The 17666-nt window shown below is 35.7% G+C and overlaps 2 protein-coding genes across 2 annotated transcripts in view; both read right to left on the bottom strand.

Moving 5' to 3' along the window:
• The window catches only part of LOC129218579 (neuronal membrane glycoprotein M6-a-like), a 36650-nt gene extending 31110 nt beyond the window's left edge, over positions 1-5540 (bottom strand). The window contains exon 1 of the mRNA XM_054852891.1: positions 5370-5540. Within this exon, the coding sequence (XP_054708866.1) occupies positions 5370-5436 (67 nt within the window). The 5' untranslated portion in view covers positions 5437-5540. The remainder of the gene's footprint in view (positions 1-5369) is intronic.
• A 2704-nt stretch (positions 5541-8244) lies between these two features.
• LOC129219167 (uncharacterized) overlaps positions 8245-17666 on the bottom strand; it is a 14372-nt gene continuing 4950 nt past the window's right edge. The window contains exons 2-3 of the mRNA XM_054853487.1: positions 14434-15786; positions 8245-9551 (exon numbers count right to left, since the gene is read on the bottom strand). Of these exons, the coding sequence (XP_054709462.1) occupies positions 9379-9551; positions 14434-15786 (1526 nt within the window). The 3' untranslated portion in view covers positions 8245-9378. The remainder of the gene's footprint in view (positions 9552-14433; positions 15787-17666) is intronic.

The raw sequence follows: 17666 nt of genomic DNA, 5'->3' as shown, positions 1-17666 counted from the left end.
GCATGGCAAAAAGAACAAAAAGGCTTCCCAATTAATGTTACATCACGCTTCAATAAGAAAATTCTATTGACACTTGGAACGTCAGGTAAGAACTATTTCTTTCATTTAAAAAAAAAAAAATTCAGGATTTAAGCAAAGCTAGTTAAGCAGTGAGCAAATATTCAGTTAAAAGGGAAATTTATCAGAAACAATGTGTATGCAAAGGTAAATAACTAAAATATTTAATGAAATGAAATATTACTATACAACAATAAAAACCTTTGTTATTATTATTATTTTATTTTATTTTTTTTTCAATAACAAAGTTTTAAACTAAAATATTAAAGAATCATAAGTCAGTCTTTCAAAATGCATCAGAGGTTATTTTGATAATGCAGAATGAAAACTTTAGTCGATGCTTGTTAAAATTAAAAATTAAAGATGAGTAGAGATGGGAATGGTGGGAAAACATAGGATGGGGGAAAAACCGGAAACATTGGGAAAAAAAGGTTTTTTTCCCCAGTTTTTTCAGAAGAGGTTTATTTTCACCAGAAAAAAAATTGGAAATTTTGAAAATTTCTAGCAGAAAATTCTGTATATAGAAATTTATAACAATTATATTCCAATGCATTTTGCTAAAATATCCTGTTATGGCTAGTATTCCACATGAAAACACTACGTTCGATAATGCAAGCTGTAAGATCATTTAATTTCCCAGCATACCTAAGCATATTTGCTATCTACTTTTTATATATTAAAGCTGCAAATATGTACAAAAAACATAATTAGAATATCAATAACATTAATTAGTGAAAATGTTTAAGTAAACATTTCAATATATTTTCATTTGATGTGCCTAAAGATGAGCCATAGTCAGAAAAAACCCGCAAGTTTTGAGGGGAAACAAGCGTTTTCTCTGGAGGGATTTATTTCCACTCGGGAAGAAACTGAAATTTTTCGAAGAAAATATTGTATTCAAAAATGTATAATGTTTTAATTCCGATGGGTTTTTTTTTAAATATTTTCTAATGTTCAGTACCCCACATGAAAACACCAACTTTGATAATGGAAGGTGTAAGATGATTTAAATTCATAGTGCATATTTTACGCTACTTTTCTCTCATAATATTGTAAAAGTATACATACAGTGGTGGACAAAATTATAGACTCAAATGTTTTTTATTTTGTTTCAATTACAACATGACTCAGTTTAAATTATTTTCATTGAAGTAAAGATGAATAGATGAAGAAATAGTTTTAAAATTAGTACATCTTATCAATTAAATTAAAAAATTCATAAAATTAGAAAATTTGCAAATTTAATATTTTATCATTACGTGAAACCTGGACAAAAGTATAAACTCAAAGGTAAAAAATACAGGATTACGAGAAAGTTTCGTTCGAAAATGTTAATTTAACGCCATAGAATTAATAAATGTTGCCATCAGTGATTGCTAAAAGTTTTGTTTTTGGAAATTTATGAGAAACATATAAATGCACCGCTGGACAAAATTATAAACTCATTTTTCTTTCTCATTTTTTCAATCATAATTTAACTCAGTTTAAAAAATTTTTGTTCCAGTAAAGATAAATAACTCTCTCAGAATAGTAAAGCAGGATTGGTATTTCTTAATTGAAGATAGAACGCTGAAGATTACCAATTAATAATGGAAGATCATCTCTTACCTTTTGCTCATCTGACTCCTGGAGGTAACTGGTTATTTCAGCAAGATAACGCGAGTGTACACACAGCGAAAAGTACAAAAGAATGGTTCAAGCGCTGGGGTATCAAAGTTATCAAATGACCAGCTCGTAGTCCGGATCTAAATCCGATTGAAAATCTTTGGGGGACCAGGGTTCGCAAAGTTTATCATGATCGGCACCAGTACCAAACCACAGATTAATTAAAAAGGGCAATACTTTCAGCATGGAACCATATGTCACTGCAGTTGTTGGAAACTCTTGTGAAATCTGCATGCCCAGCCGCATATTCGAGGTAATTCAGAAAACTGGGGGCCCAACTCGTTTTTAAAAGTTTGTAGTTTACACTAATGGCTAGATTTAATGCAGTGTTAATTTTTAAAACATTTCAAATATTGATTTTTTTTTTTTTTTTTTTTTTTCAATTTATCCATGTTAATAGCAAAATTACATTTTCCTAAATCTAATCTTTTGTTTTACTGAAGTAATTGCAAATGCAACTTAATTAAACTCAAAAAAAAAAATAAATAAAATAAAATAAAATAAAATTTTGCCAGGTTATAATTGTGTTTACGCAGTATTGTAAGTTTGTAATTTTGTAATTCAGCACTGGTTTATTTTTGGATATTAAATGATTAAGTATTTGAATAAAATTCTACCAAACTTCAGAGTTTCTTACTTTTGAGTTGATACTTTTGTCCAGCTTTCATGTATTATAAAGATATTAAAGTTGAGATTTTTTTTAGTTAAATTATTTATTTTACAAAGTTTATGAGTTATACTGAATTTAGGACTATTTAGTCAGTTATTTATCTTTATTGGAACAAAACGTTTTTTAACTGAGTTAAATTATGATTGAAAAAATGAAAAAAAAAAGTGAGTTTATAATTTTGTCCAGCGGTGCATTTATATGTTTCTCATTAATTTCCAAAAACAAAACTTTTAGCAATTACTGATGGCAACATTTATTCATTCTATGGCGTTAAATTAACATTTTGGAACGAAACTTTCTCGTAATCCTGGATTTTTTACCTCTGAGTTTATACTTTTGTCCAGGTTTCACGTAATGATAAAATACTAAATTTGCAAATTTTCTAATTTTATGAATTTTTTAATTTAATTGATAAGATGTACTAATTTTAAAACTATTTCTTCAACTATTCATCTTTACTTCAATGAAAATAATTTAAACTGAGTCATGTTGTAATTGAAACAAAAGAAAAAAAAATTGAGTCTATAATTTTGTCCACCACTGTAGGACCAGGCCCGTGTTCAGGAATTCAAAAAGGGAGGGGTTCAAACTTTTTTTCCTTAAAACTTAGATTTTCAAAGGAAAGTAACTAAGCAATTTGAATAAACCATTTTAGTTCGATAACCAGAACCTCCCCCCCCCCTTTTTTTTACCCTTTGTGTTTTTTTTAATGAAATCTTTTGCTATTTATTTTTTTTTTTTTACAGTTTAACAACCTGCAAAAGTGGAAAAAACTGCACACATAGTTTGGTGGCATAGTCTTTTATGCCACCAAATGCTAGTTACTTTCTTTTCTTTTTCCTTAAATAATAATATTAACAGGAATTTAATGAAAATATAAATTTTATACCAAACAACTGCTGTTTCGCATAGAAGCATTCTTCTGATATGTGAAACGACAAATTCATCCAGCAAACACTAAAGGCGTATCCAAAGGGAAATATTTGAGGATATATCCTTTCCCGAAACCCAATAAGCTTTCCCTTTTTGACCATCAAAAAAAAACCTAATAGTAAGCAAAGTAACCATTTCCCCTGCCCCTCTATTTTTTTCTTTCTCTTCTTTTGGCTACATCATTGTCTAATGCTCTCTTTAAATATGTTTCCCCACTGTATCAGAGTATTAACTCTAAAATTGATTAAAACTTAAAATACATTTTGAAAAATCATTTAATGATTCATTGTTTTGTTGAACGGTTGTCACGGCTCTGCATAGGACAGAATTATGTCAACAACATCAATCAGTAGAAATATACTTTGTACTAGCAAGTCATAAAAATCACACCCTTTTCCCAAAATAAAAAGCCAAATGAGGCAAGGAGAAGCAAAGGGATGTAAGTGGACATTTTCAAGTTTTGAGTAAAGCGCTTTTAAAGATAACATCCGCGGTAGGGTTTCATTGATTTTTTTTTCTAAATCATGCTGTATAGCATCAACTACCAGGGCTACTAGTACCATCTCTTGCCCCAAGACAGAGGAGAGGTTCACCTACCATGTGTACTGGTTATCTCTAAATTTTTAATTTTGCCACTTGCATCCCTTTGCTTCTCACTACCTCATTTATTCAAAACCAATACGTAAGAGAGCGAATTATTTGAAGAAAAAAGATTTCGAAATTAGAATGGAGTGTATTGCGCGTTATTAACAGTACCACCGACCAGCGGGACTTGAGAAAATATGTAGGACGTCTGAAAAGACCTTGTCGCATTTTAAAAATTTATAGAAAAGCAACAAATTGTGGTATGAATATGCGGTTTGCGCCATAATGCTTCAAAGGGTCAAGAAGGTTTTTATGACATCGTAAGAAATGCGAAAAAAAGAAAAAGTGTAATTATAAGTAATCGCAGTATCTTCACAGTAAATAAAAAAGAAGTCATGTGAGGTGTTTAATTATATTGTAAAACAAAAAGTAAATGTTTCATTACTCGAGTTTACCGTTGTTTTTACCGTTTATGGACATAGAATGAACTTGAGTACCGTTTAGATGTGGTTCGAGCCCATTGAACTAGGGTAAAGAAGGGTATTTCTTTATGTTTAATAAAATGATTAAACACCTCACATGACTTTTACTTCCTTTTACAAAAAAGGAAGTATTGTATTCGCGAAAAAGTTTTCACTCGAAAATCGACCTTAATTTCCATTTTGCTCACCCCCGAATGAATGTAGGTTTTTTTTTTGACCCGACCACACGCCTCACTACCTCAAATAGTTATTATAACTTTTGATTGTGAAAGATGAGGTTTGAAACTTCATCTCATAGAAACGTTCCATAACAAATCCCTGATTTGTTGGGGGGGGGGGAATAATTTTTATTTCACGTTTTATCAATAGTTTAACAGTTTTAACATAGAGAATCTCAGAAATATAGAAATACATATTTCTAGCTTATAACCTGAAATGATTGGCAAATTAAAATTCCCGACAGGGTTTAAAAATAAGCAAAATCCTACATTGATTTAAAAAATTAAAAGCTCAAAAGCACAATGACAAGGTTCCAAATCCAATGTTACAAACCATGACATTATTTCTTACTCATAACTGGCTCATATCATTCAAGTATGATACATCATATCCGAATTCTGACGGCAAAAACAAGAAATAGAATCTGTCATTGAAATGCAAAGCTGATCCGTCGAATTTCAAGGATTACTGTATCAGATTGTCGGCGGTAGCAAAATAATGTCTTCATTGAAGAAAAAAAAAATCGAATTATCATACATGCCTCAAAATCAGCTACACACAGTTTATATTGATCCTGTACTAGAGCTAAATATATTTGCAGGAAGCTGAGCAGTTTGTGAAACCAATGAGGATGACACTGCGTTTGAAAGTATTTGAACGCAGAAGAAGTGGATTATAATATGTGTTTCAATTAATTCTTGTAACTATCGAAACTAGGTAATATGCCAAGTTTTGTGATTAAAAAGAAAATTACTTACATCCTCGACAGCATCCCGAAGATTGTTCCTCGGAAACACTGGAGTAAGAATATGATTTCCGAAACATCTTGCAAAAACTTGAAAGAAAACTTTGCAACAGAACTAACACCACTCAAACAAAAGCATTGTTTTTTTTTTTTTAATCAAATTTTCGATTGTTGAGAATGTGTCGTCTGTCGTTAAGAAAACAGACGGACATCGGAATCTAGATTCGCTGATTGGCTAACTGATATCATGGGTGCATTCGGAAACGCGGATCGGTCGCCTCGGTGCAACCGCAAGCGTTCGGAAACGCTTGCGGTGGAACCGGTGATGTCACTTAACCGCGTTCGGAAACACTGCGGTTGTTTTCTGGCGGTCGACTTGGTAGCAACCTGTGGCACCGCTGTCTGGAAGCGGTTAGCGAGATCACAAACGTCACAAAGTCTGTGTTGGCCAATCCGGTCGTGTCTCAAGTTTTGATCGTAACGCACGTGACTTGCCTATTATGAAAGTTACGCGTTGATTGGAGTGTCGTTTGCTGCTGAACTAGAACTACCGCGGTTTAACCACGAGCGTTCGGAAACACAGCTGTTCTACCGGAATTCCTAGAGAAATTCCAAATACGTCATAACCACACCGGACTAACCACGCGGTGTAACCGGTAGATCGTTTCCGAACGCAGCCCTTGTGATAAAATTTGAGTCTAGTTGATCGGTTAGTAAATAAAGATTTAAAATTCGTGTAGGGCCGCGGTAGCCTGATCGGTAAGGCATTGGACTCGGGGCCGGAGGGTCTCGGGTTCGATCCCCGCTGGTCGAAGACCCACCGTCGTCATTAAAGGGGACTGGGCGACGTTAAATATGCTCGTGGTCTCAATGTCCTCCAAGTGAAACGATACCTCTGGGGGTGCTAGCACCAGGTAGCTATTAGCTCTTGGACTAGTTCTAAATTCTCATTAACTGTTCGATCCGGTGATGGTGCTGCCATCTATCGGTAGATAAAATAATGGAGGCAAGGCACTTAGTATGCAGTCCTCGACATAAATACAGTTGTAGTCAGTTGTGACTCTTGAATAGAATAGAAAATTCTTGTCTTTCGTCTCAGGGGGAATTTTGACCTTCAATTAACTCAATCAACATGCCTGCAAAGTTTTTAAATTTTTTTGTTTTTACATTTTTGGTCAGTACTCTAGTCCTCAAGGAAAGCGGGTTTTTTTTTTTTTTTCTTTTGGCTACATTCGGATAAAGGAACCGGTGCCACCGCGAGCGGTCGAAACGGTTGAACAGTCCGAACACTTGCGGTGGCACCGGTGTCTGTTTCCGAATGTAGCCCCCTTTTTTTTTTTTAACCTTTGTAGCCTTTTAGGGTGCGTTCGAAGAACTTAACCGGTCAACCGGTGACTAACCACAGCGTTCTACCACCCATTAAGTATGGACAGAGTTCTATCACGGTTTGAGGGAAAGTTTGGTTGTGGTGTAGTTAGTGATTTTGTAAAAATGGATGGCACTGAGTCTAAGAGGAGTCAGTTCATTTTATTTTGTCTAGTTGCGGGTCAGCGCATGGTATTGGCTTATATCCAACCATGCATTAAGCTTGAATAAAGTTCTATCATGGTTTGGGGAAATTTTGGGTGGTGGTGGTGTACTTGGTGATATTATAAAAAAGGCTGGAATCATGGACTCCAAACGATGTCGCACCATCTTCGTGCAACATTATATTCCTACGGCATTACTGGTCGTGGATTCATTCAAAAACAGGAAAATGATCTGAAGCATATTTAAGTAAAAAGTACGTGCAAGCCAAAAAATAGCAGCAAGGGCCCCCGAACTTGGTTTATCAAAGTGCAGACTGTATCCTTATTCAACTCTGGGTTCCTCTGGACAAGTATGCACCTGTCAAGAGATACTCGCTTATACAATTATTACATACCAAAATCATGTGTGAGAGGGGATTTTATTCAGTTGGAATAACATTGGTTCCGAAATTTTGGATCAGCTAATTACTGTATTGCCCCATGTGTGTGCGACGACGATAGCTTCTACAGGTGCTACTCTGATGAAAAGAAGATCTAAGACAAAATTCTGATGGAGAGGAGGCCGCGTTCCTTCCAACAATGTGACTTAAAAAGAAACTTCAGCCAAACAAAAATTTTCAAATTCTGTTCATTTCAAGGGCACAATTCTTATGAACGAGAGGAGGAATTGAATGTTTGAAATGTACATTTCTCAATTCAAAAACATTTCCTTTGCAATGAATTTCAATCTTTAGTGAGGTCAAAGTTGTTTTCGAATTTTTGACGAATCACAAATTCAATTGTTATAAAAAATAATAAAGGTTAATAATAAAAGATTTTGCTCAATAGTATTTACCCGTTCCTTTTCTTACCCCCCCCCCCCTCATTATTACTTGTTTTTATTTAGTTTATTAAAAACTGAATCGTAACAAATAAAGATTTTAACATGTGCTCCAATTCATCCCTTTCTGCGGGATCAATCGGAGCACCGATAAAAAACTATGTAAATAAATAAAAACTGTTCAAAAATTTTTGTTTTTGCTTACAATTTCGAGAAGAAAGCAAGACGAAACTTTCTTGATAAAACATCATCTTAAATAATATGCATATGCAATAACTTTTTTCTGTTCAAAGTTGAACAATGTTCCGATTCACACCGTTTTTCGATAAGTTGTAAATTTTACAAAGTCGTTAGGAAATCTGTCGCACCCTTTTTTTTTTGGTAAGAATATCAGAAAAAACATTCAAATTACAACAATAAGAGAAATGATAAATAAAATAACTTTTTATTTTTATTTATTTATTTATTTTTTTTTATTTATTTTTTTTTATTTTATTTTTATTTATTTTTTTTTTTTTGACGTACAATATATTGCAGTTACATCATAAAAATAAAATATCTATTTAAAAGTTTTTTCCAGAATAGGAGTTCAAATTCAAAGTTGGAGTGATGTGAATTTTTCAATTTTACATGTCACGCAGAGAGGACTAACATATAAGGTTCATTCAAATGAAACCAGGTCAATGCGTCTAGCTTCACATTAGACGTAAGACAATGCCACGTAACTGCATGTATGGAGACACCATCTATAGGTAGAGAGACTGATGCATGCGCAACGTTTCATATTGAACGGTGACAGTGTGGTTTAACGCCGAAGAGAAGGTGGGTTAAACAAGTTTTCGTCCACTACGAAACATGTCCTTTTTTGACCACAAGGACAAACTCAGAGGCCGGGGGCCCACTCTCTCGGCCCACTGCTTTTCGAGTTCCTGAAACGGGGAACCACCATCAATGCCCAGCGTTTTCAAGCCACTTTACAGAGCCTTAGACGAGCCATTAAGTCGGTCAGGCATGTTGTCCAAAGATGTCCACATGCGGCCAATGCGGTGAAGACGACATTGCAGTAGTTTCGGTGGGAAAAGTTGGATCTGGAACATCCACCGTGCATCCTTTTACCATATACAGACCTTTCACTGTGTGACTCTCATGTTTTTAGGCCTCTAAAACAAGATATTCGCAGACGACACACCGGATATAGAGGATATCACAATGGACGACGAAGTGTGTGATTCACACACAGTCCTGGATCCAATTGCAACCTACTAGCTTCTTCAAAGATGGAATTGACCGCCTAGTGTCGCAATGGGTTAAATGTGTCAACAGTTTTGGCGACTATTTTTGAGTTAATAAAATCGTAAGTGTTACTTTAGACTAGTGACCAGGTTTCATTTTGAATGCCCCTTATATTTCTTGTAATTGAGTTATGTAGCACTTCTTATATCGTTACGGTGAACAAATAGACGTCAAATGGAGAAGATCCTTTCTGTTTTTGAAAATTTTCAGTATTTGGAATAGAGTAAACGTGATCAAATGCACCAGACATCAGATGACAGTCTAAACTTCTCAACACATCGTTATTCACCGAGTGCAGTATTTTTCTAAATCTGACTCCACCCTTGTTGACTCTTTCCGCTCCTGTTCCATAAAAAGCTACTTCTAAAGACTAAGGAACTTCAAAAAAGGACTTCTCTTTCTGGTGGAATATTCTGATTTTCAAGTTTGCGTTTGCGCTGTAAATACCGATCAATCCAGCGCTCGGTTAACCAGACAGTAGCTCCAGCACATTGAGCCAAGCCTAAAATCAACTGACAATATAAATAACTTCCTGTCCATTCCAAGACGTAACCTGTAAAAGAAATAAAATTTCAGACCATTTAAAAATTTTCTCGATGCAAAGAGTTTAAGCCTAAATTCTGTACCTCAGAGTCAGACTGTCGTAAGTCTCATAATCGCTACTTTACAGGAGAGAGGACCTGGGTATCGTTTGCCTGGTGCATACAAAGGATGGGGCTTGCGCTCTTTTAACACTGGCAAGTAATTACAAAGGATATTTATTTAAGAATTATATTTACGTGACTTGATGGGAAATAGGATTCTACGTACAATGAACTAACAAACTGAAAATCACAATTTTTAGACGCAAGTCTGTCTTTGAAGTACAAAATTCAGTAATGGTTTTACCCAAAAGCATCGTGATCATAAATGGAATAAATACAGTCCTCTCGATAGCTCGAAGTCCCTAGTGACCGGCTAAAACCTTCGAGTAATCGGTAGTTAGAGTTATGAGGAATTCCCCTCCCAGCCTTCTCGGGAATAATTTTTATTTTCTTTTTCAGAAATCGTACATAATAGATAGACTATAACATTAATGGTTTGGATGAAATTAATTACTAGTACTACATAAAAATATTTTTACACAGAATAAATTTTGTTAAGATACTTGTAAAAGGGAAGTTATTTTTGACCTGACATTTTTTTATCGCATCTTAAAAAGGCATTCAGTTTGTCAACACAATTCGACCTATCCACGTTTTCGGGATTTTCCAGGGGCTGCAGTAAAACATTTGCAGTATCTGATACTTGCTCATTAGTTGGAGATGGTAAAGATTCTTCACTATCTGCATCAGAATTTGCACAAGCAGACTCTGCGCGAATTACTTGCACAATCACTTTACAGAGCAAGGATTCACGCGTAGTTACGTTTTCCTCAATATTCAAGAAATATTTCATTTTCGCTCAGTTCACATCAACAAAGATTTAAATGATCCCACTCGACCATCACTTTGGATTCCTATTTTTGATGTTCATAAAATCACAGCTCTGAAAGAAGACGTTTACTACTGTTTCTGCTTCACGCCCAATTTCTTTTCTCTTGATTTGCGTTTCTTTTCAACGTCTTTTTTTCCCCCCTAAAAGCACGATTATTTGAGTCATCAGAAAATAAAGGCTACTATTTTAAATTTTTGCTAAAATTTTAGGTCTCTCAAAGATTGGCTAGCTGCTACTCAAAGAAATTTTAAATCGTTATCCACGGAAAGAAGCAGCCCAATCAGCTATTTTTCACGCCATCTTGCTACACTTTCAGGCCCTGATTACCGCACAGGCCTACTAGGCCTGGGTCTGGGCCCCTTCTTTATAAGGGCCCCAAATTACTTAAAGAATTATGCATAGCATTACAACTATACAAAAAATACACACATTTTTAAAATAATAGTTTTCAGGGGGCCTCCAAATTATTGTGGGCTTTGGGCCTCACTTTTAGTTAGTCGGGCCCTGTACACTTTGCGCATTAAAGGAGCCCTATTGCAAATAAATTATATCCCTCATACAAGCTGATACAAAGCCTCGTACAAAACAATGTATTAAAGGAAGAATAAACCTTTTTTCTTTCTTTTTTTGACTGCATTTTTATACTTAAAATGAAAACATAACTTTCGTAAAAACTTCGGTTCAAAAGCAGTGCATTCGAGATATAGAGACAACTTTGCAATGAAAGCACTGAATTATTTTGGGACCAAATGAAAACTTTGAGATAAGGAATATTCGAGTAATAAGACTTCGAGTTATCGAGAGTTGACTGTAGTATAATTAATAAAACTGGTAAACAATGGTTTTGTCACATGAAAATGTTCATAGTGTTTTCTAAGGTTATGACACTAATTTCAATCAGAATTTTTCCATCCCCCACAGTCAGGGCCAGACTAAAGCATAACCATATGAGGTACAAGTCCAAGGCACCAGAGTTTGGCTGCACAACATCTGTTGATAAAGTGGAGTTTTTCATATCGCACAATAGCAAGACGTAAAACTAAAAAAAGAAAAAAGTATAGCAAGATGGAAAACTAAAAAAAGAAAAAAGAAAGAAAAAGAAATATCCTTGAAATTGTAAACCTTTTCCTTAATACCCAAGCATTCCAGGCTGAACACTATATTTACGGTATTATTACATTTAAAAGCTATGTAGTAGATATTTTTGATATTTACTTCTTCCCTAACATTCTTGTTTATCGAGATTAAGAGCAATCATGAGAAAACGTGAATTGGTGGAATCTCACTTAATATTTGCATTAGTTTTTAAATATCTTGTATAGGCACAAAATACGAGATACAAAGAATGAAAATCCATGAACAGTAATAAACAATAAACGAAAATTGTAGAATTGAGGTTTAGTCATGCAGCCATTAATTTTGTTTGTCTCAAAAAGTGCTGCTAATAAAGGTAGCACTTACTTTAAAAGCATCATTTTGAAACTTTTAACTAGTTTAAGATTAAGTGACGTTTTTGATACTCCATCTTTAGGATTGGTTGTTGTTGTCTCGTGCCAGCTTAGCTGGCATTTTGTGGTGTGCTGCTTCCCTTTCTCAATCGTAATTTGATGTGAAGTCCGACTTCCACACTACACACATGCCATAAGGACCCGTTGTATATTGCGTTGATGTAGCGAAGGCAAACATTCACAGCATAACAACACATTCACACACAGAAAGGACAGAGAGAGAAAGTACATCTATGCCTGAGCCGGGATTCGAACCCTGAACCTCTGCATCCGCAGTCAGACTTGACCCAATAGACAAGGTTATCTTCTTTAGGTTTGATATAACCGCCTCAACCAAAACCGTCGTGTGAGCAAAAACAATTTGTGGATGTTAAATCTGTCATGATCGCGAAGTCCTCAAAGCTATGGACGCTCTGGTCTAAATTGCAGACGGCGATACATACATTCAACCTCTCTAGAAATGCACTTACTCTCTGAATAGGACTGATTATAGACAAGTTATCGAAAACAACAACATCCACTTGGACACCATCAACAACACCATCAGGATTAAAGCTTGACCACGGAGAGATGGCAGGTGAACTGCAAGTGGTCCGCTTCCGCTTCGAGTTCACTCGCCATCTGTCCGTGTGGTTAAGCTTTACCTTCTCTTAAGTACGTTCCAAGTACGTTCCTGGAGCTGGTGTTATTCAGTGCAGTAACTTGTAGTCTCACCCCCGCACCGCACCAAAAAGTTATACACACAGTCAAATAAATTTTGTATATTAAATTATTTTAAAGCATTTTCAGTTTAACTTACTTCTTTTGGAATGAAAGAAAACTTAAAAATTTTATTTAGTTTGCATGCTTTGGAATAGGGTCAAATATTAATATGAATCACGAACACATTGTCTGTTCAACTTGTCCTACTCATGTGATATGTAAGACACCTTCGCCCTTTCGAAGGGACCCTCGCCTTTTCTACACTATTTTAGTTTAAAAAATCAATATTTATACATTTTCGTTTATTTCATTGTAATTGATGAGTATTGATGATTCCAAAGCTTTTAAGCGTAATTGTAGAAGATTTTTCACTGCCTTAATCTCTGACTCGTTTACGCGCGTTAAGGGGACCGTGGACCTTCCAAATAGCTTAAATCGGTCAAAAATATGATTTTTTTTATTCCGTGGAAGTAACAATATATGAAGTGTGCTGAATCGTATGAAAAAAACCTCTTGCTGATCTGATGTTTTATCGCGAAGTTATATGCGTTTTAAAAAAAAGTAAACAGAGCGTATTTTCCATTAAAATGGCTGTAAAACATGTAAACAAAGTCGAAAAACTAAGTAAAACTAAGTGTCAAACATGTAAACAAAGTCGAAAAACTAAGTAAAACTAAGTGTCAAACATGTAAACAAAGTCGAAAAACTAAGTAAAACTAAGTGTCAAACATGTAAACTGAGTTTCAATAAATTCTTACATTGGTACTAATGTCAAATATTTAGTCATTGTGAAAATATCTTTCGGGAGGTATTAAAATACGAAGAACATGAAATGTAGGTGAAATTAGACTTTAACGTCATTTATCTCGTACTGGAAAATTCGATGCGACACAGATTGAAAAAAGCTCCATGCGACTTAATTTTCGTTCGATATGCTTCAAATTTCAGAATATGATACTTTGGTAGTAGTTTGATAAAACTGGGTATGCATTAAGGTTTAAGGGAATTTTATGTTGCTTAAAAATATTAAAGTTTTGATTTTTATGTAATATTCGCAACAAAAATTATTGCTTTACGCGAAAAAAAATACTGTGCAGTTAATAATGGACCAATTCTTAAATGGATACCCAAAGTTCTTGGCAATGTTCTGTTCTTTGATAAAATGCAAATTGTTTGAGAAAAGAGCAAAAATTGAGTCGCGTGGAGCATTTTAAAATTTTTATTTTAAATTTCAAAATTTTTAATTTTAATTAAATTTTATATTGTTGCATTTTTTTTTCTTGATATTTTGCATGCTAATAAACTTACTAACTTTTATGCCCAGTTTCATATTTCAAAATTAATAAACAAAAGAAAAAGCTTTCAAGGTCCACGGTCCCCTTAAGCGGTCTTATTTTCCTTGGAAAGATTGATTGACAGTTCTTTAATAATTAGAAATTAATGAGCAATTATGTTCATTTCGAATGTTAAAAGGTTAGGAATGCGTTTATTTGGGACTGTTTTCAGAGCAACTGTATTTGCTGTATATTTTATTTCCTTTACTATAATTGTTACATTTTTTCTTTTTTAAAACTAATTTGATTCCATTTTACTGATATTAACTCCATTAAGTTATGAGCTGATTAAAAAAAAGCCATTGATTATAAGTTACTTTTGTTGTAAGTTCTTATCGGTGCGGATGAAAATAAATTTTCAGATAACACAATCGGCACGTATCAAATGGCAACTAAATAAATTCTTCAGACTTACCAATTATAGGTGGTCCTGCCAATGACATGATTCCACCAATGACTGTTGAAATGCTGTAGGCCAAAGCTACTTTATCTGGTGCATAAATATCGGCAAATAACACCACAACAAGCCCTATATACGCACCACAACAGAATCCAAATCCAGCTATTCCCATTAAAAGAGTAGTATATGATTTGTAGAAAGGCAAGCTCAAAGCAAGCAAGCCGGAAGTAAACATGCCACCAATGAACCAATACTTTCTTGGACAGAAGTAAAAATCTGATATCCATGCACAACACACTCTTCCGATGAGATCTGCTAAAGCCAACGCTGAGAGTAAGGAGGCAGAATGAGCGTTAGAAAATCCCAACTTTGTTGCTCGATAGGGAAGAAAAATTTGAGTACCTGGATAGCCAAGTGCATGAAAAAATAACGAAACAGTCAACATATAAAATTGGGTCTTTTCAAATATTGATTTATCTATCACAAAGTGACGAAAACAAAGAGAAATCCACTTCTGTGAAATTCGATTTGCGTTCGGACATTTAGATTCTGTATTAAGATTCATGGACATGGAACTCGTCAAGTGTTCTTTTGTGAGAACTGCTCCTACCGGCGGACCTAAACTGTATGAGCTCACGTAAATGAACGATGACCTTGTTTGTTGTTGAAAAGAACTACTTTTCAATGGCTTCGAACATTGGTGAGACACGTTCGGAAGAGATTCTGTTATTCCATATGCTGAAAAATTTTGACCTTCTGATTTTGATGTCTGGGTCAAATGTGGTAATGAGCTACCTTTTTGAATCATATCATTTGGAATTGATAAATAATCAGAACCAACATGTAAACTAGTAGTTGAATTCGACTGCTCATGAAGCGAATTATCTAAGAACAAATCAGGCACACTAATGTTCACAGGCGTTAAACTATTTAAAGGAAGAAGATTACATTGATAGTTCAATGAACATTTTGACACGCATTCCTTCTCGGTGCTACCAGGGCTCTGAAAATGGAAGTTGCCATTTTGTTCCGGAGGTTGACATTGGTCTTTAATTTGTTCTTGGCATAGGAACGTTTCTTCGTTTGTATCGAGGGTAACGGTGATTTGTATGTGGTTCTTTTTTTGATGCCATTCTATAGGCTGCCACAACATGACTCCAACACAAGAGTTGAGTAACAAAGCACCCATGATAAGAAAACAGCCTTGCAGGCTGTATTCATGCAAAAGTTGTTGAGCTAAAAATGGCATCACTATGCCTCCAAAGGCATTGCCGGCCATCATCAATCCATTTGCAAGACCTCGTCTATGATGAAAATATTGTGCTATCATTGTGATGCCCGGAGTGAACGTAAGTGTCAAAGAGATACCTAAGAAAGATACAGAGGCGAATGAATGAATGAGTGAATGAATAACATATAAAAGTATTTAGCATGAAAAAATAATGAAGAAGAAAATGGGATAGTCGTATCAATGACATTATTTACTTAGATTTCAAATTACATTCTGTATTAATGCTTTTGCTCGTGGACCCACGTGTTTTTTTTTTTCTTTTCTGCGCTTTTTTCAGCAGAAACAAAATAAGCAAGCTTGTACAATAAAGCCCATGCTCAATTGGTAACCAAAATACAAAAAAAAAAAAAAATGAAAATTTAATAATTTGCAGTTATTGTTCGTTACCTGCACACGGCAGTAAATATGCCTCATTCTCCTTTGTCCTGGGAAGATTGAGAAACTCTTGTATTTAATAATTTTCTTGTCCAACGAAAACATCAGCTTTTACTTCTGATTCGGAAATCTTTGTGACATGTGTGCATTTAATGCCTTGGTAATTGAGTTTTATTTGTTGTTATACTGTGATTATTAATTGTAATCGTGATTAGAGTTATATCAACGGGGATTGGCAACGGTTCGCCAAAGAGCGTGCTTAAAGTGTAATCCTGAATGTGACAATACATCATGATTAAGTAATCGTGTCGTTAAATTAATGTTACTGCTGCCACAACTGCATCACGAGACCAGTTTTATATACACTCCTGTTTGTGAAAATTGCAACACAATGAAGGAAGCATCATAGTTGAATGAAATTTAATACACAGTTGAGTGGTAATGGTACAAATAAATGATTACATTTTCAAACCACACAAACAATAAAAAGAGATAGAAATTAGTATTTTGTGTGACCACCACGCGCCGCAGTAAGAGCTGCTACACGACTCGGCATGGAGTGAAACAAAGTTTGAATATCTGCCTGTGGAAGAGTATTCCATATCGTTCGTATGCGCAACCAAAGTTCGCCTGTCGGAGCAACAGGACGAGGATCACGAGCGAGACGCCGCCCAACGAAATCCCACACGTGTTCAATCGGTGACATATCCGGGGAATATGCAGGCCAAGGAAGAAGCTGTATCTGCTGCGAATCAAGGCAGGATTTGACAGCCCTAGCGACATGTGGACGGGCATTATCCTGCTGGAATACAGCCCCTGGCAATCCTTGCAGGAAAGGAATAGCTTGGGGCTGTAAAACTTTGCTTATGTATCGGATACTGTTCAAATTGACCACAATTCGTAGTAATTGTGATCGTCCATGATATGCTATGGCACTCCAGACCATAACTCCGGGTGTGCGTCCACTGTGGCGTTCGACAATGCACTCCGGAATGTGCCGTCACCGGCATAGCGCCTGACACGAGTTCGGCCATCATGGTGCCACAAATTGAAGCGGGATTCGTCAGAAAAGACGACCTGCTGCCAATCAGCACGCCAGCTCCTATGCACATTGGCCCTTTGTAGCCGCAGGCGACGATGGTTTTGCGTGAGAGGCATCCTGTATGAAGGAATCCTTGCGCGCTGCCCACGCTGCAGCAGACGTCTCCGAATTGATGAAGCACACAATAAAACACCTGTAGCTGTTGACCACTGTGCTGCCAATTGTCTGGAAGAAGCTGTGCGGTACGTCAGCGCCATACGCACCAGGTGTCTGTCATCGCGAGCTGAAGTCACATTTCAGGGTCCACTCCCGGAGTTGCGAGCTGTCCGACCCTCGTCCGCCCACTGCTTCCAAACACGCATGATTGTGCTGCTTTTACGCTGCGCACGAGCTGCTACTGCACGATAAGACAATCCAGCTTCACGAAGGCCGACGATTCGGCCCCGTTCAAACTCCGAAATTTGCTCTAATTTCGCTTCCTTTCGTCGAAGAAGCATAGTAAAGATTCAGTTAACGTTTATTCTAGCATATAACCACCGA

The sequence above is a fragment of the Uloborus diversus genome, chromosome 3 (genome assembly GCF_026930045.1).
Source record: "Uloborus diversus isolate 005 chromosome 3, Udiv.v.3.1, whole genome shotgun sequence".
Taxonomy (NCBI): domain Eukaryota; kingdom Metazoa; phylum Arthropoda; class Arachnida; order Araneae; family Uloboridae; genus Uloborus; species Uloborus diversus.
The sequence above is the reverse complement of the archived record's forward strand: the minus strand, read 5'-3'. Positions and strand labels throughout refer to the sequence as shown.